The sequence below is a fragment of the Hemitrygon akajei genome, chromosome 16 (assembly GCF_048418815.1).
Source record: "Hemitrygon akajei chromosome 16, sHemAka1.3, whole genome shotgun sequence".
In the NCBI taxonomy this organism is placed as follows: Eukaryota; Metazoa; Chordata; class Chondrichthyes; order Myliobatiformes; family Dasyatidae; genus Hemitrygon; species Hemitrygon akajei.
In genome coordinates, this window is record NC_133139.1 from 76,181,006 (window position 1) to 76,201,361 (window position 20,356).

The window sequence follows — 20,356 nt, forward strand, 5'->3', positions numbered from 1 at the left end:
GCGGTTATCTTTCTTCAGGTGATCTCATTCAGTTGCAAAAACATTGTTAATATGCTGCATGCAATTCAGCAGGCTCTAGCCCTTGTTTCTCTGCAGGTGCTGTCCTAGGGATATTATAGAACATAAGCAATAGGGGCAGGAATAGGCCATCTGGCCTCGCAAGCCTGCTCTGCCGTTTAATAAGATCATGGCTGATCTGGCCATGGACTCATCTCCACCTACCTGCCTTTTCTCCATAATCCTTAATTCCCCTACTATTATCTAACCTTGTCATAAATATATTTACTGGGGTAGCCTCCACTGCTATGTACCCTATTTCTAGTCTCACCTACCAGTGCTAACAACTTTCCTGCCTCTATCTTATCTATCCCTTTCATTATTTTATATATTTTTATAATGTTATTGCATATTCAGGCCCTCAAGATGGAGAGCTTTTTAGCAGCGTCTTGGAGGGAAGGGAGATCCAGAACTTGGAGCCTTGGCACCTGAAGCTGGTGGAGTTATTAACTTTAATATTGCTTATGCTAGAATTGGATGGGGTTTTGATAACTCTCATAAACGGAATCAAAGAGTACTGCAGTGTAGAAACAGACCCTTCAGCCCATCTAGTTTGTGCTGACTGTAATTCTCCCTCATCCCATTGACCTGTAGTGTGTGAAGAGAATTGTAATGGAGAGCTGAAGCACAGAAGGGTTTGAAAACGTAGTTGAGAATTTTAAAATTAAATGTATTGTTTAACCAGAGAGCTAGTGACGGTCAGCAAGCACAAATAATGGGAAAATGCAACCTGTGAGTATTAAGGCATGGCATGGAAAGAGTTTTGGGTGATCTGTTTTACAGAGAATGTGCTAGCGAGGCTAGATAGATGTGTACTCCAGCAACAAGAAGAGCTGAAGTTGAAGAGAGTAAATAGTCTGAGAGTGTTGTTTGTGATATGGGTCAAAGATCAATAAAACAAAGAAAATAGAACAGTACAGCATAGTAGAGTCCCTTCAGCCCATGACATTGTGCCAACTCTTTAACCTACTCAGTCTAACCCTCCCCTCCCACTAACCTTCTATTTTCTCTTAAATGTCCTTAATGTGTTGCCCTCTTCCGACACCCTGGCAAGCACATTCCAAGTATTGTGCTTTAAAAAAAACTACCTCTGACATTGCCCCTTATACTTTCCTCTGGCTGTCCACTTTACCTCTGCCTCTATTTCATTAGTTTTGTACTTAATATTTACTAAAAAGAAATTACCACTTGTATTATCTAATCTCTGACAACTTTAAGACTGTGGGAGGGCAAGTGAGGGGGCAGAAAGGTTAATCTGGGTTCCAGGAGCAGTCAAGGATTTTACTTGCGAGAGAGGGCTCATAATGGTGTATTTGAAGGAAAGTACTTTAATGGGGAAACTGCTAACAAAATGAGAACCCAGCTGCAGACATTATGATCAGAATCCATGCAGTGTGGTCATTGTCATTGGTCTAGTGTCCTTCACTTCAGTTCAGGGCTGGTATTCATGTGTGCAATATGGCATTTCCTCCTCCCATATGTATTATACACAGTGCTTCCTCTGCTTTAAAAAGCGTCATTGAAATTCAGGCTGAAGGTAAATTCTGAAGGGTGCACAGGGAAAAAAGTGAACTAATCCAGTGTGTGGGCTGGAATGATAACAATGGGCAGGAAGAGAAACCTGGAGAAGTGAGCAAGTGTAGGCAGTTTACACAACCTACAGCCGTCCCTGAAAGGCCTCAATAACTGGATTATCAGCTCTGAATTGTATTTCGCCATGGAAAATATCCTTAATAAACAGAATTTTGCTGAGAGAGTGCAAATGGGGATCTCTGTGGTTCGAGGGGCCGGAAGTGCTGACTTTGCACTGTATCATTAAATAGATAAGTAACTGCTTAATGGGAAGGTTACTTGACCCTGAAGTTGATGGCAACGTTCTTTTCCTTAGACACGGAATTCTGCAGCTATCTTCTGTGTTTCTAAGTCCGTGGTTAATTGGCTAAACTTTCTGCTTCATGAAGTCCACCAATAATCTGTACTGGAGTTAGCAAAAGCTGTCAGCGTTGAGAGACATTTTGCCTAACTGCGATCATCTTTCCAGCTGCTTCCTACTGGGATTCTTAGGTGTATGACTAGATATTTTTGTCACTTCCATAGGTACTGGGGAACATTAAATGAAAGAGAAAGTTAAATGATTTTCCATTATTTTCAGGAACTAATTCGGAAAGGAATTCCACACCATTTCCGTGGGATCGTTTGGCAGTTGCTATGCAATGCAACTGATATGCCTGTGAAAAACCAGTATTCAGAGCTGCTAAAGATGACCTCGCCTTGTGAGAAGCTGATCCGGAGAGACATTGCACGGACCTACCCAGAGCACGAATTCTTTAAAGGACAAGACAGTCTTGGACAAGAAGTGCTGTTCAATGTTATGAAGGTGAGAGACAGGATTTACTGTAGATCGCTTGTAGACACATATAAATTTTGGGTACAAATGACAGCCATTTAGTCCACTTGTTATATTGTCTTATAAAGAACAGTCCCCTCTAATCTAATGTGCCTAATAAGACTTTAGCCTAATAAGTTACAGTATAACATGTACTCATCCAAGTAAATTTTAAATTTTCTTGAGGTTTCTGCAATTAATGGCATCCCTAATCTCTGTAATGCCCTCTGCCCCCAAAACTGAAGTGGAGTGTAACAATATAAAGGGATTGCAATTAAGAAAGTTGCCTGTGATTTAGGAATAAAACGTGACTGATAGAGATGAAAAACACTGCCAGCTACAGGAACCTTGTTGTTCTAATGAAAAGCCATCCAGAAAAGTATCAAGTGCTTTGGGAGGGTAAATAACGCCTGTGCAAATTCCTGCAACATATGGTGACCCTGTGATCTGTCAGAACATGTCAGAGCATCTTTAAAGAGGGTGAACCCTCACAAGGCTGAAGGTCCTGATGGAGTACCTGTTAATGCTCTGAAAACCTGTGCCAATTAACTGGCAGGAATATTCAAGGACATTTTCAACCTCTCACTGCTATGGGTGGAAGTTCCCACTTGCTTCAAAAAGGCAACAATTATACCAGTGCTTAAGAAGAATAATGTGAGCTGCCGTAATAACTTTCACCCGGTAGCACTCACATCTACAGTGATGAAATCTTTGGGAGTTTGGTCATAACTAGACTGAACTCTTGCCTCAGCAAGGACCTGGACCCATTGCAATTTGCCTATCAGCATAATAGGTCAGTGGCAGATGCAATCTCAATGGCTCTTCACACGGCTTTAGACCCATGGACAACACAAATACCTATGTCAGGATGTTGTTCAACTATAGCTCAGCATTTAATACCATCATTCCCACAATCCTGATTGAGAAGTTACAGAACCTGGGCCTCTGTAGCTCCCTCTGCAATTGGATCCTCGAGTTCCTAACCAGAAGACCACAGTCTGTGCAGATTGGTGATAACGTATCCTCCTTGCTGACAATCAATGCTGGTGCACCTCAGGGGTGTGTGCTTAGCCCACTGCTCTAATCTCTGTATACCCATGACTGTGTGGCTAGGCATAACTCACATACCATCTATAAATTTGCTGATGATACAGCTATTGTTGGTAGAATCTCAGATGGTGAAGAGAGGGTTTACAGGAGTGAAATATGCCAACCAGTGGTGTTGCAGCAACAACCTGGCACTCAACGTCAGTAAGACGAAAGAGCTGATTGTTGACTTCAGGAAGGGTAAGACAAAGGACCAACTACCAATCCTCGTAGAGGGATCAAAAGTGGAGAGAGTGAGCAGTTTCAAGTTCCTGGGTGTCAAGATCTCTGAAGACCTAACCTGGTTCCAATGAATTGATGCAATTATAAAGAAAGCAAGACAGTGACTGTTCTTCATTAGGAGTTTGAAGAGATTTGGTATGTCAACAAATACACTCAAAAACTTCTATGGATGTACCGTGGAGAGCATTCTGACAGGCTGCATCACTGTCTGGTATGGGGGAACTAATGCACAGGACTGAAAGAAGCTGTGGAAGGTTGTAAATTTAGTTGGCTCCATCTTGGGTACTAGCCTACAAAGTACCCAGGATATCTTCAAGAAGTGGTGTCTCAGAAAGGCAGTGTCTATTATTAAGGACCTCCAGCACTCAGGGCATGCCCTTTTCTCACTGTTACCATCAGGTAGGAGGTACAGAAGCCTAAAGTCACACACTTAGTGATTCAGGCACTGCTTCTTCCCCTCTTGGATATTGAACCCTTGAACACTACCTCACTTTTTAATATATTTCTATTTTTTGCATGATTTTTAATCTATTCAATATGCGTATACTGTAATTGGTTACTTTTTTTCTATATTGTGTATTGCATTAAACTGCTGCTGCTAATTTAACAAATTTCACGACACATGCCAGTGATAATAAATCTGATTCTGATTCTCATCTCGGCTTCTCTGAACACGTCTCCGTAATGTTAATCCCAGCATACTGACCACTGCTGAAAATGGAGAAACCAGTCAAGAGGACCATCATTGTGTGGTCTAATGAGGCAATCTCTATACATCAGGATTATTTTGAACAGCCAGACTGGCAGATGTTCAAGGAGGCCACCACAAACGAAGACCCAGACCTTGAGAAATATGTCTCATCTGTTAGTGTGTAGATGACGTTGGTACCTCAAGAACAGTCATCTCATGGTCAATTCAAAAGCCACTGCTTGCTGACTTTAAAGATTCAGCAATGCCACAAATTCTGCATTTTTCAAATCTCACTCTACTCACCCTTTCTGTCTCTGTAACCTCTTTTAGTCCTGTAGTTCTGTACAAACTTCTGGCTCCTCCAATTCTCTCTTCATGTACTTCCCTTTCTTTATCGCACAATTGGTGTCTACACCATCAGCTACCTAGATCACATGCTCTGAAATTCCCCCTCCCCCTAGACCTACCAGCTATTCTTTTCATCCTTAGAGTTTGCCTTGCCTTCCAAGCTTTTGGCCTCAATTTAAATGACACATTTGGCTCAGTGTAATTCCTTTTTTGACTACTGACTATTATGTGAAGTGTCTTAGAATATTTTAGAATGCAAGTACAAGTGCTGGTGGGAAGAGGTTTGTTGCTATTTAATATTTGGATACAGTACCAATCGGTAAAGATGTGTTGTTTTGCATAGGACAGTCACTATTGCATGTGTACAATACAGGCAGCCATAGTTGTGTCATTGTATAACACTAGGGCACTCTACTCTTGAGTTCATATTCATTACCATATAACACTTGTCTAGTTTGAGTACAGGTTGATTATCATGTAACACTATAATACAGTGTTTATGATAATAATTTCTAAGAGTTGTTTTAATACCTATTACAAGCACAATAAGCTGCAGGAGTTTGTGAATTGCCATCCCTTCTCTGGCCTCTTCACCGGATCTTGATCTTAGAGGCAGGAATATGTATGAACATTAAGTATTGTGGTGGTAATTAAAAGTATGCAGGAAGGAAAGCTTCCTGATGTAGCAGGTGGAAGAGAAAGCATGAACAATTAATTTTTTAAAAGAATCTTCCTCTCGGCTGTATGCATTTTTCCAAATGACTGAGACAAAAATAAAATACATTACATAAGTGTCCCCAAAAAAATGGTTGAATAATAGATCAAGCTATCCCTGCAAAATGTTTTAGGCAGTACTTTGAACAAGCTGAAACATCATCAGTTCACATCATTCGTATCATTTCATATTCATCCATTCTCCTATCTATTGTAAGTCCAGAATAAGTGGTCAGTGTCCCTTCATCAAGTTACCTTTCTGCTTAGCCTAGTCATCTCTTAATTGATCATAGTAACATCCACCAGTCTGAAATTTGCCATTCTGATCTTGAAACCTACTACAACACTTTTCTGTGTTGGATACAATGTCGGTAGTACTTACAGGCAGCTTTCTTGGACTAGTAGTTTACACAATTTACATTCCCCAGGAGTCCAAAGTACTTCTAGAACAAAGAGATGACTCCATGCTCTTAAATGCTTTCAGTTACTGACTTACAAAATGTGGGAAGATGAGATTCATAAAGTGGCTGTGGCCATCAGCTGGTCTTAACCATGAGAGAACATGCATATAGATCAGTACTTCACTAGAGATATATGCAAGTAATTGATTAAATCTGATGAAGCAGCAAGTTTAAAGAATATAAAATGTTCAAAATAAGCACTTTGCACAGAGACCAAGGAAAAACAGCTTGTAAAAAATCACTTGAGATTATATCAAAAATGATTAAGGAGGCGTGTCTGTTCTGATGAAAGGTCATCAACCTGAAATGTTAACTTTTGTTTTTCCATAGATGCTGTTGTTAGCAATAGGTTGTTTTTAAATTCCCAGCATCTATTATTTTCCTATTGTATGTCTATCTGCTGTTTAGTAGATTGCAATTGAAATATCATTTTGAGTAGTCAAAGGTTTTTCATGATCCATGTAAATTAATTTCTGATGTGACTGAGGATATCTTAAAATGGTGGCTGGAAAATTACCCCATCAATTGGCTTAGAATAATTAACTGGGTGTTTGCAGCATACACTCACAGGTAATTCTCAACAGCATCAAAAATATAAGAATACTTAGTTCTCCAATAAAGGGTTTCAGCCCGAAACGTCGTCACTACCTCCTCCCATAGATGCTGTCTGGCCTGCTGAATTCTGCCAGCATTTTGTGTTTTTAAGAATACTTAGTTCATATTTTCACCTGGCAATGTTCTATCCTTTTCTATGAATATCCCTCTTTTAGAGAAATGTATGTGTTGAAATGTTCCATTTAGGGTGAGATGAGCAAAAATCTCCAATCTTGTTCTGAATCTATTTATTTTAATTTTTCTATTTTAATTAAATAACAACATAGTCTTGTCTACAGTTCAGTCACTGAGCTTCTAAGTTGCCTTGAACATCTAAAATTTCTCAAACAGTATGTTTTAGAGTCTGTTTGTTTCATGGCAGGCATACTCTCTGGTTGATCGTGAAGTTGGATATTGCCAAGGAAGTGCATTCATTGTGGGCCTCCTCCTCCTGCAGGTCAGTGTGAAGAATTTCACTATTAATGCTTAGAAGTCATGAAGAACTGCAGTGGTGTGATACTTCCATATAAATGATTCTGTATTTTAATGTAATTTTTGATGCTACCTTTCTGAGTGTTTAAGGGAAAACTTTTCTAGTGCACTTTTAAAACATAGAACAATGTAGCACGGGAATAGACACTTCAGTTCACACTCATAATGTCGTGCTGAACCAATTAGTTTAGTAATCCTATGACCTACACAATGTCCATATCGTTCCATTTTCCTCACATTCATGTGCCTATATAACATCTCTTAAAAGTCTCTAATGTACAGTGCCGTGAAAAAGTATTTAGCCCCGAACCCTTTGTTCACATAAATGAGTATTACCATCAGGGATTTTGATCAATTTAACTGATATTTTTTATTTGTGAATCACATGCTCCTTTCTTTTCCCCACAGCAAACGGGGAAAATTGTAAAGCATGTAAAACAAAAAATTGAAAGACTGAAATGCCAGCGGTTCAAAAGTATTCAAACCCTTTTCTCTGTACTTAGTTGACCTACCACTCGCAGGTATTCCAGTCACTAGTTTTCTTTTTTGGATAAGTCTCTATTAGCTTTGAATAATATGATAGAGCAAGATTTGCCCATTCCTCCTTGCAAAATTGCTCAGCTGGTGCCAGGTTAGTTGGGGAGCCATGGTGGACAGCAATCTTGACACCTTGCCCTGATGTTAGAGATGTTAGATTGGATTAAGGTCAGGACTCTGGATCACTCAAGGACTTCAAATTCCTTCATTTGAAGGTACTCCATGGTTGCTCTGGCAATGTGTTTTAAGACCATAAGACCATATGATTTTGGAACAGAAGTAGGCCAATCGGCCCATCAAGCCTGCTCCACCATTCAATCATGGGCTGATCAAATTCTTCCTGTCATCCTAATGCCCCTGCCTTCACCCCATACCCTTTGATGCCCTGGCCAGTCAAGAACCTTAAATACACCCAATGACTTGGCCTCCACAGCTGCTCATGGCAACAAATTCCACAGATTTACCACCTTCTGACTAAAGAAATTTCTCCACATCTCAGTTCTAAATAGACGTCCTTCAATCCTGAAGTCATGCCCTCTTGTCCTAGAATCCCCTACGATGGGAAATAACTTTGCCATATCTAACCTGTTTAGGCCTTTTAATATTCAGAATGTTTCTATGAGATTCCCCCCCCCCCCCCCCATTCTCCTGAACTCCAGGGAATACAACCCAAGAGTTGCCAGATGTTCCTCATACAGTAACCCTTTCATTCCTGGAATCATTCTCATGAATTTTCTCTAAACCCTCTCCAATGTCAGTATATCCTTTCTAAAATAAAGAGCTAAAAACTGCACACAATACTCCCAAGTGTGGTCTCAAGAGTGCATTATAGAGCCTCAACATCACATCCCTGCTCTTATATTCTATACCTCTAAAAATGAATGCTAACATCACATTCGCCGCCTTCACCACCGACCCAACCTAGAGGTTAACCTTTAGGGTATCCTGCACAAAGACTCCCAAGTCCCTTTGCATGTCTGCATTTTTAATTCTCTCCCCATTTAAATAATAGTCTGCTCATTTATTTCTTCCTGCAAAGTACATGACCATACACTTCTCAACATTGTATTTCATTTGTCACTTCTTTGCTCATTCCCCTAAACTATCTAAGTCTCTCTGCAGGCTCTCTGTTTCCTTAGCATTACCTGCTCCTCCACCTATCTTTGTATCAACAGCAAATTTAGCCACAAATCCATTAATTCCATAGTCCAAATCATTGACATACATTGTAAAATGCAGCGGTCCCAACATTGACCCCTGTGGGACTCCACTGGTAACTGGCAGCCAGCCAGAATAGGATCACTTTATTCCATTCTCTGTTTTCTGCTGATCAGCTAATGTTCCACCCATGCTAGTAACTCCCCTGTAATTCCATGTGCTCTTACCTTGCTAAGCAGCCTCATGTGTGGCACCTTGTCAACGGTCTTCTGAAAATTGAAGTACACCACAGCTGCTACATCTCCTTTGTCTACCCTGCTTGTAATTTCCTCAAAAAATTGCAGTAGGTTTGTCAGGCAGGATTTTCTTTTCAGGAAACCATGCTGGCTTTGGCCTACCTTGTCATGTGCCTCCAGGTACTCTGTAATCTCATTCCTAACTATCGATTCCAACAACTTCCCAACCACAGATGTCAGGCTCACAGGTCGATAGCTTCCTTTCCTCTGCCTCCTACTCATCTTGTATAGCAGAGTAACACTTGCAATTTTCCAGTCATCCGGTACAATGGCAGAATCTATCGATTCTTTAAAGATCTTTGTTAATGCCTCCGCAATCTCTCCAGCTACTTCCTTCAGAACCCAAGTGTGCATTCCATCAGGTCCAGGAGATTTATCCACCCTCAGACCATTAAGCTTCCCGAGCGCCTTCTCAGTCATAATTTTCACTGCTCATAATTCACTTCCCTGACACTCCTAAATGTCAGATATATTGCAGATGTCTTCCACTGTGAAGACAGATCCAAAATACGCATTCAGTTCCTCTGCCATCTCTGCATCTCTCATTACAATATCTCCAGCATAATTTTCTAATCGTCCTATATCTACCCTTGACTCTCTTTTACCCTTTATATACTTATAAAAGCTTTTAGTATCTTCTTTGATATTAGTCACAAGCTTTCTTTCATAATTCATCTTTTCCTTCCTAATGACCTTCTCAGTTTCCTTCTGCAAGTTTTTAAAAGCTTCTCAATCCTCTTATCTTCTCTCTAGATTTGACTTCTTCATATCCCCTCCCTTTTGCTTTTACTTTGGCTCTGACTTATCAGCCATGGTAATATCCTTTTTCCATTCAAAAATTTCATCTTATTTGGAATATATCTGTCTTGCACTTCCTTCATTTTTCACAGAAACTCCAGCCATTGCTGCTCTGCTGTCCTTTCTCCTAGTGTCCCTTTCCAGTTAACTTTGGCCAGTTCCCCTCTCATGCCATTGTGATTTCCTTTATTCCACTGAAATACCGAAACATTGAACTTAAGTTTCTCCTTCTCAAATTTCAAAGTGAACTCGATCACATTGTGATCAGTTCCCTAAGGGTACCTTAACGTTAAGGTCTCTTATCACCTCTGAATCATTGCACAACACCCAATCCAGCACAGCCAATCCCCTAGTGGGCTCAACAAAATGCTGTTCTAAAAAGCCATCCCTTAAACATTCTATAAATTCTCTTTCTTGAGGTCCAGTACTAGCCTGGTTTTCCCAATCCACTTTCATGTTAAAATCCCCAACAATTATGACATTGCCCTTCTGACACCTTTTCTATCTCCTGCTGTAATCTGTATTCCACATCCCGGTTGCTGTTTGGAGGCCTGTTTACAACTACCATTTACCCTTGCCATTTCTTAACTCAACCCATAGAGACTCTACACCTTACAATCCTATGTCACCTCATTAGAGGTCTCTCAGCCCAGTATGGCAGTACACAGTAGGACTGTGTTTATTTAATTGGGTCCATTCTCAGTTTTTCACGCGAGATAGGGAAGGCCTTTGATAATTGGTGAGCGCTGATTGCACAGAGGGGAGGACAGTAGGCTGATGATGAGTGTGAAGTGCGTTTTCTGAGCACTAAATGGGCTTGCCCAACTTGGCCTCTCCTTCCCGAATTACCTCCACCATCTTCCCCTTATGCACCACCAGCTGACTTTTGGCAGCAAACAAACTCTACCAGTGTAGTACAAAATTGGAGAGAAATTTTAATTCAAAACAAGGATTTTTTTCTGCACAGCAACTCAGCTGCTGGCCTGCCGTTCTGCTGCTGTTGTAAATGTTGCAAAAGGTGGATTGTGTAGGTTAGAAGTGAATTGTATTGTGAAGTATTCATATTTTTGTGGTTTGCTCATTTATTATTTATCATGCTGTTCTATTTTATATTATAAAATTTTGTCTTGGGCTATATTTTTATCCATATTGCTTTGGCTTATGGTTTTTAGTTACTTTACTATGCAACATTCAACATTTTTGTGTTGTAAATAGCATTAATTAAAATCAATTTACAGCCTTTATTTAAATTGAAAATACTGGGCCTACCTTTATAAAAATTAAATCCCATTTTGGCTTAAGCCAGTTACTTAACAGAAATTTGTTTGCCTTATGAGTTTTTAAAATTTATGAAAGGGAAAGGAAAAAAATTAATTTCAAGAAAGGTAAGCAAAGCTTAACTACCTGTTTTTTATTTCAAAAAAGGTTGGCTAACAATTTATTCTTTACTTAAAAGAGCACTGACAATTATTTTTGATTATTATTTCTACAACTTACTGATCATGAGCTGTACCATGAGCTGTAGATATAATAATTTTTATGCAGGGGTTCCCTGAGAAAGGTGGCCTATGATACATCTCATCAGGTCCTGGGATCTTATCCATGTTAATGCTCTTTTAAGATACAATGGGCTCGTTCTCCATATCCTCCATGTCATTTTCCTTGGTTTGACAAAATGAGGCAAAGAGCAGAAAACTTTTTGTTTTCACAAACAAAAGGGATACTGCAGATACTACAAGCAACACACACAAAATGCTAGAGGAATGCACCAGGCCAGGCAGCATCTATGGAAAAAAAAAGTTCAGTTGATGTTTCGGGCCAGGACCCTTTGGCAGGACTGGACAAAAAAAGATGAGGAGTAAATTTAAAAACTGGGTGAGGGGAAACATTAGGAGATACCGGGAGGATGAGGGGGATGAAGTAAATAGCTGGGAAGTTGATTGTTGAAAGAGATATAGGGGAAGGAGGAGTCTGATAGGTGGGGATAGAAGGCCATGGAAGAAAGAAAACAGAGGAGGAGCACCAGAGGGAGGCAATGGGCAGGCAAGGATATAAGGTGAGAGAGGGAAAAGGGGATGGGGACTGGTGAAGGAAAGGGCTGGGGGGTGGATTACTGGAAGTTCAAGAAATTGATGTTCATGCCATTAGGGTGGAGGCTACCCAGTTGGAATATAAGGTGTTGTTCCTCCAATCTGCGTGTGGCCTCATCACAACAGTAGAGGAGGCCATCAGTTGCCATCGGAATGGGGAGTGGAATTAAAATGGGTGACCATTGGGAGATCCTGCTTCTTCTGGTGGATGGAGCATAGGTGCTCAGTGAAATGGTCTCCCAATCTACGCTGGGTCTCAGCGATATACACAAGGCCATGCTGGGAGCACCTGACACAGTATATGACCCCAACAAACTCACAGGTAAAGTGTCGCCTCACCTAGAAGGACTGTTTGGGGCTCTGAATGGTACTGAGGGAAGAGGTGTAGTAGCACCTGTTCCACTTGCAAGGTTAAGTGCCAGGAGGGAGATCAGTGGGGAAGGATGAATAGAAAGGGAGTTATGTAGGGAGCGATCCCTGTGGAAAGCTAAAAGTGTTTCTTTTGTACATTCTCACTCTCTACTTCTGTTATATAATATTTCTCATGGTTTCATGGTCTTTAGCCTCAATTCTCCTTACTATATTCAACACATATACCATATACAAAATAGCAAAGACCTTTGTTCTCCAGAGCCATACTTATAGTATTTTCTTTTCTTTACAGATGCCAGAGGAAGAAGCTTTTTGTGTGTTTGTGCGTTTGATGCAAGAGTATCGGTTAAGGGAACTGTTCAAGCCCACTATGGCAGAGCTGGGACTCTGCATCTACCAGTTTGAGTATTTAATACAGGTAACTTGGTGAATTTTATTCAGTCAGACCTTGTACTTGAAATAAATGGAATAACTTACTCATCCACAAAATGGTGTGTAATAAATGCCTGAAGTGGTTTCAAGCTGTGTATCACAGATCTGAACTAAATGAGATAAGACTTAAAATCATTGGAGGGTGATGTATATCGGTATTAATGTGCCCATAATAAGAAACTGTTGAATTTTAAGCCTGCTTTGTTGGCAATTTTCCATAGTCATATTTTTGCAAACTAGAAATAGTTGTGAAAGTAGTGTTAGTGAATAAAAGTAATTGGCAAATTCAATGAGACAGAAAGCCAATAAATCTGCAAGACCTGATGATCTGCCTCCCAATGTTTTGAAAGAGATCATGAAAAAAGGTGATCTATGTACCTATCATTTTATAAAAGTTCACAGATTCTAAAATGGATTCCCACAGGTAGAAAGGTACCATTGTTTAAGAAAGAAATCAGGGAAAATGGGACAGTTACCTTTACCCAATAGTAAATAAATTCTTAGAATCTGTTTAGTAAGGGGTAGCAGAGCATTTAAAAATGATTAATAGTTTTGTAGGTTTAGGCAGACTTAATGAGGAACTACAATGTGGAACCTCTGAGCAGTAACAAGCAGAACAGATAAGGGGGAAGTAGGGATAGGTACCGGTATATATGGACTTTCAGAAGTACAAATTTGGTTATCAAACAAAATGGGAGTAAATAAGTTCAAAGTAAATTTATTATCAAAGTACATATATGTCACCTTATACAACCCTGAGATTCATTTTTTACAGGCATACACAGTAAATCCAAAAGCTGGCTAGTGGCGCAGTGGCATCAGCACCAGACTTCGGAAGCAAAGGCTCCCAAGTTCGAACCCAGTCGGCTCCCCTCCCCTCCCACCCCCGGGCACGCTTTCCATCCATGCCGGGTTGAGCGTCGAGCTAGCCACTCGGCCTCGTAAAAAACAAGGGTCGAGTCAGGAACATTCATACCGTGACCCGGTTAATCCAAAAGGAGACCAATCCTGACACCACAAGCCAGACAAGAATGGCTGACTGCCTGGTGTAAGAAGCTATGAAATGAAATGAAATGAATAAATCCAAAAACCATAGTAGAATCAATGAAGACTGCACCCAACAGGATTGACAAACAACCCAAGTGCAAAAGATAACAAACTGTCCAAATACAAAAATAATAATAAATAAATATTGAACAAGTATCGAGAACATGAGATGAAGAGGCTGTCAAAGTTAGACTAAGAATAAGCATATTGACATGGACAGAGGGTTGTTAATGGACAGGAAACAGAACAGGCATAAAAGAATTATTTTCAGGATAGGAAGCTCCTTCTAAAAAGATTCTGCAGTAATTGATGAGAACACATTGTCTTGCATACTTAACTGTATGAGTTGAAGATGGCTTGGAGCATGAATTAGATTTCATCTCAATGTGTAGTGAAAAAGGCTCAGGGTAACTCACCTCCTGCTGTTCTTTTATCCTTCCATTTTCTTTCCTCTACCACACTCACACCTACCCATGTTCCAATTGTCAAATAATCGAGGAGAGATGAGAATTTTCAAAACTCTAGTTGTTAGGATCTGAGTTAGAGATAGTCAGTCTGGCTTTATGTGTGGGAAATCGTGTCGCACAAATTTGATTCAGCTTGTCCAGGAAAGGAGAAAACCCGGTATCTAAGATGAGCTAGCCAATTGGATACAAAATTGGCTTGGTGGTAGGAGGCAGTGGGTGAAAGTGGAGATTCAAAGCAGATCGAGTACAGAACTGTTCAGCGCAGGCCCATTTATCTGTGCCAAACACTATGCCAAATTAAACTGCCCCTCCTCTCTTTGTACATGATCGGCATCCCTCCATTCTCTGCATATTCATATGTCTATCTAAAATACCACTGCTTCCTCCACTACCCCTGGCAGTGCAGTGTGATATATACTATAAAATGACTATAAATTACAGTAAGAAATATTAAAAATAAGTAAGTGCAAAAAGTGAGGTAGTGTTCATGGCCCCTGGCAGCATATTCCAGGCACCTTCTCCTCTTCACTTAAATGCCTGTCCTATAGTATATGATATTTCTGCTGTGAAAGACACATCTTGACTGTCTACCCTGCCTATGCTTCTCATAATTTTATAAACTTTCATCTCTGAAGTCACCCCTCAGCTTCTGACACTCTAGAGCAAGGGTTCCCAACCTGGGGTCCAAGGACCGCTTGCTTAATGGTATAGGTCCATGGCATATTCTCCTTCTAATAAAGACAGCATTCTAGTAAATCTCATGTACTGTTTTCAATATTTCCACAATTTTTCAGATTGAAGACCAGTAATCGGTGCATCACTTTCTGGTATGGAGGCTGAACTTGGAGTATGCGTGCAATTCTAATCACCTCACAGTAAAAAGCATATGATTAAGCCACAGTGGGTTCAGAAAAGATTCACAAGAATGTTATTTGGACTGGAGGTTTGAGTGATAAGGAGAGACTGGATAAGCTGATCTGTTTTCCTTGAGCAGCAGAGTCCTAGAGGTAACAGAAGTTTATAAAATAATGAGAGGCGTAGATGGGATAGATACCAATGAGTGTATTGTAGGAGGTCCATAAAATAGAGGATTGTTCAAGAGGGAAGAGGTTTAAAGAGGATATGAAGGTAAGCATTTCCACACATTGTATTGCTATCTGGAACATGTTGCCAGAGGAGGTGGGAGAGTTAGGAACAGTAAAAACACTGAAGAGACACCTAGGCTGGTACCTTGAATGCACATGACATAAGGGAATATGAAATTAATGTAGGCAAGTAGGGTTGGTATAAATTAGTGTAATGGTGGGCATAGAAAGTGGGCTGAAGGGCCTGTTTCTATTCTGTACAGCTCTGTGAATGCTTTTTGCTGAACAAAGCTGATAATTGACTCCACAAAGAATTCTAAAAGGGAATTGGACTTGTGGGTGATATATCTGGGGAGGAAGAGCAAACATGGATTGTTTGACAAAGCCCAATTGCTCTTTTGGAAGTCAAGTACAAGGGATGAGGTGATCTTTCATTGTTCCTCTGATTTATGACTGTTTTCTGGTGCTACACAACAAACAAAGAAATATTTATTAAATTAATATTATGATTTGAACCCATGATCTGTGGTGTGCTGATCTATTCTGTATTACACTCTGATTTGTAATACTATTACTACTACATCTACCCACAAGGGTAGACATAATTGTACAAATCAGAATGTCTCCTCATTGGTCTCCAAAAGTTTGCAGATGGGATTTATGATGCATTTTAATTATTTTTATAAATTTCACTGAAGCCTCATGTGAAATTCTAGGAATTGTGATTGAAATACATGCAGTATATACTATGGTAACCAACAATAGTTGAACCAATTTATTAAAAAGTATTGAGATGTCTGATTAGTCCTGTACTGTATGTAAGCTTTACTTTGCTTTATCTTTTGTCTTTCAGGACCACTTGCCTGAATTGAATGTACACTTTCGGTCGCAGAGCTTCCATACGTCGATGTATGCCTCCTCATGGTTCCTCACTATTTTTCTCACTACGTTTTCCCTGCCTTTAGCCACTAGAATATTTGACATATTTATGTATGAGGTAAGCACCTCAAACTAATATCAGTTGGGTTAAAAATCTATTAAGACTAATGATTGATTGGTCTGGTCAATTTTGCTCATGATCCTTACTGAGATGAGTATCTATGTATTTTCCCAATTAAAGACTGACACAGATAGGGTTAATTTTGTTCTTCTTTGAGGTACAAGTGCCAAGGGTTGAAAGGGCTGAGCACTATCTGGAGAAGCAAGGAAGAATTATATTGACATTTTACATTTCAGGGGACGCTGGCCCCAACATCTGATTGAAGGATGGAGAAAGAGTGTTTTTCCTGACATCAATCTTCACCCCTACATCCTTCACAGACAACAATCTATAAATGTACAGTTCTGATGTGATATCAACACCAGGTCCCTCACAAAATCACTGTTGCATCAATGAAAACCACTTTCCTGCAATAACATCTTTCTACAAAACAGCAGTATACACAAATCCTGACCTTTTACCTCTTCTCTCTACTGTCCTTAGCCTCAAATACACTATGGCATGGAATTCTGCAAAATGGTCTTCTTTACATCATGAAGACCAAATGCAGATTAAATGACCATAGTGCAGAACACCACTGTTCAGTCCACAAGCACATCCTGAACTTCTAGTCGTTTGTTACTTTAATTCTATTTCACTCCTATTCTGATCCTTTCATGCTCACCTCCTGACACTTTTCCAACAAAGCTAAACAGTTTCTTGTAATAGCACCTTGTGTTTTAAATTGGCATAAACACTTTCCATGCTCAACTCTGAACTCAACAGTCAATATTTCTAGCAGTCACTGCTGGTAATTTCAAATTACTAATGTATAATTGCAATTGTTCCAATCTCCTTGTCTTTTTACCAGCCTTCCACACGTTGCAATATTCCTAATGCCATATAATTTCTCTTTGATTCCTACCCATTACAGTGTAGGCTTTTCTCTCTGGAGTGAAGGAAGATGAGAAATTACTTGACAGAGGTGTAAGAGGTATAGATTGAGTGGATAGCCAGAGATTATTTTCTCAGGCTGGAAATGGTTAATATGAGGAGGCATAACTTTAAGGTGATTTGAGGAACTTAGAGGAGAGATGGCTGATGCAAGTTCTTTGTATAGAGAGTGGTGAGTGCATGGAACATCTTGCCGGGGTGGTGGTAGGGGCAGGTACATGTGGGCATTTAAGAAACTCTTGGATAGGCAAGTGGATGATAGAAAAGTGGTCTGTTATGAATGAGGGAAGGATTAGATTGCTCTTAGAGTAGGTTAAAAGGTTGGCACCCCATGTTGTGCCGAAGGCCTGAACTGTGCTGTAGTGTTCTATAACAGACCTTCCTTTTTGTTCTCCTCACCTCTGAAATTTCTATACCTTGGTAACATCATATCTCTCTCTCTCTCTCTCTCTCTCTCTCTCTCTCTCTCTCTCTCTCCCCCCCTTCTCCCTCCCCCTCTCTCCCTCCCCCTCTCTCCCTCCCCCTCTCTCCCTCCCCACTCTCTCCCTCACCCCTCTCTCTCCCTCACCCCTCTCTCTCCCTCCCCCTCTCTCTCCCTCCCCCTCTCTCTCCCTCCCCCTCTCTCTCCCCCCCTCTCTCCCTCCCCACTCTCTCCCTCCCCACTCTCTCCCTCCCCACTCTCTCCCTCACCCCTCTCTCTCCCTCCCCCTCTCTCTTCTCTGAAGAAAAAAGTATCAGCACAATTGGGAAATTTGAAAGAACTCACTACCAGAATATTTGAGTGTTGTCTTTCTTTAGTGACCTCCATTCATCATTTTCTCCATCCTTCAATCAGATGTTGGGTCCAGAGCCCCCTGAAATGTAAACTGTCAGTATAATTCTTCTGTGCTTCTCTACCAGATGGTGCTCAGCACCCCCTCATCCCACCCTATATCCACCCTCAACCCAGGAGCTGAGATGTCAAATGTCAGGCCTTATCTGAAGGTTTGGTAACAATTGCAGCAAGGATCTCTAGCCTTTTTGTCTGTTGTTATAGAACCATGCCCCTGTGATTATTCCATCTTTGCCCAGGCAGCCAACTTCCAGCATAGTAACTAATGTTGTTGGAGGTGTGACACTGTTTTACTGTGCCTGAACTTTGAACACTGACTCTGGAGTTTAAATGTACTGTTCTTTTGAATGAAAATAATTTCCTAACAGCTTTTCAGTCAGGTGAAAAGCAACACAATCATTTGCTTTAGAGATGCTTAAAACCTTATGAATACACTTCACTGTTTGATTAAGCTATCATATATTCACAGTATCAGGCATATAATACCATTTCATATTGGTTGAGAAAAGAGTCAAATGACTACTTTAATGATATTAATCAACTAATTTTAAAATTTAATGTTGCTGAAGCAGGGGTAGATGAAGGAGGTAATTTATAAGAATTATTGGCACTTCCATCTTGCATTTTGTTCTTAAGGTTTAATTGTTGGTTGTATCATTGTTTAACGTAATATTGCATCTGTATTGGCAGGGTTTGGAAGTAGTCTTTCGCATTGGAATGGCTATCCTTCAGTTTAATCAAGTGGAACTGATGCAACTTGACATGGAAGGAATGTCGCAGGTAAATGTGATCACAGAAAAATTGTGCTTTCTTTGATCCCAGGATCAAGCTTCAGCTTCAGGATGGTTGAAGGCAGATTGTTTTTTCTTACTCAATCATAGTGAAAGATCCTGAAATCTTTTAAGTGACAATTCGATCACGGAAAGAAATATTGTCATTAACTTCTCCCCATTTTCCGGCAAGCTCCATTTCCTTCCCCTACTTATCCACTATCCTGTGGCATGTGGAGAAGGAAGGGTTAAAGCAAGTAAGCTGTTCAGAGGGCTGTCAATGGTGTTTTTTTATAGATTACTTCCCCTGATTGAATATCTAATGGTAGGCAGAGGAAACTAGATTTCCTGTCAGTTACATAGCACCTATTGTTCCAGCATGGAATCATGAGAGCTGGCAGTGGAATGTGCTGCCCTTTCAACTGGCAGATTTTTTGAATATTAACTGATAGTGAAGGCTTCATTTTCCATATCTGGGCTTTTATCATTTTTACGTCTGAACGGTAGTGTTAGTCGCTGAAGAGTACTGTTCTGAAAACACAGATTTCTTATCTAGATTTCTAGCTAGCTCATTAGTACTAAGAGAATAATTTTGCTCTTCCACCCTCTCCCATCCTTGTAAAGATATTTGAATAATTTTACATGAATTTGAATGGGATAGAACAAGTTTCAGAAAGAATACTTCCCATTAATTATGGCTTTAGTTTAAGATACGTTTAATAAAAGTAGAATTGATGAGTAGAATCTGAAAACTGGGACCACTTGATGGCACTATTGAAAGTAAAGTTCGAGTATGTGTTAAGGAAATGCTGTGTGTATATGTAGGGTTTACATTACAGATTTTGAAACAAGCTTCTGTGTGGTGTTAGTATTTTGTAGAGTCTTCAAATAAAAGCAACTACAAGATCATGTTCAGTGGAATGGGCCATGTTGAGACTTGCCCTAATACTGAAAAGGTGCGCTTTTAACAACTGGGTTATTGTTTTCCTCAGTAATTTTAAGTTTGCTGATGTTGCATAATCATACCCAATCACTGATAATGTATTAATTATGTATAAAATGGCTATTACTTATTTGGGCTTTCAAAACGTGTTTGGTAAAGTCTCACAGAAGATCTGAAACTTATTGAAGATAAAGTATTGTCGGGCTTAGAAGCAGCATACGAAGCAGCTGTACTCATATTGGGTTGCATCTGACCAGTGGTATCCTACAAAGACCTGTGTTGGCAAAACTGTTCTCCATGTTCCAGAGATGAGGGACTTCAGTCCTGTGAATAGACAGGGAAGTTGGAATCGTTCTCCTTAAAGCAGCAGGGGTTATGAGAAGGCAAGATATTTAAGATAATAAATGATACAGAGTAAATGGAGGGAAACTTCTCTTGCTGGGGGAGAGTTCTAGAACCAAAATGAAAATGTTTGGCAAACCAAATCAAAATCAAGAAAGCATTTCTTAATGCAACAAGTGTTT

The 20,356-nt window shown here is 40.1% G+C and overlaps 1 protein-coding gene across 11 annotated transcripts in view; it reads left to right on the plus strand.

Annotated features, from left to right (window-relative positions):
* LOC140740196 (EVI5-like protein) overlaps positions 1 to 20,356 on the plus strand; it is a 258,676-nt gene that overhangs the window by 78,539 nt on the left and 159,781 nt on the right. For all 11 annotated transcript variants that reach the window (XM_073069213.1, XM_073069214.1, XM_073069216.1 and 8 more), the window contains exons 5-9: positions 2,210 to 2,434; positions 6,963 to 7,037; positions 12,616 to 12,741; positions 16,208 to 16,351; positions 18,810 to 18,899. In XM_073069213.1, the coding sequence (XP_072925314.1) occupies positions 2,210 to 2,434; positions 6,963 to 7,037; positions 12,616 to 12,741; positions 16,208 to 16,351; positions 18,810 to 18,899 (660 nt within the window). The remainder of the gene's footprint in view (positions 1 to 2,209; positions 2,435 to 6,962; positions 7,038 to 12,615; positions 12,742 to 16,207; positions 16,352 to 18,809; positions 18,900 to 20,356) is intronic.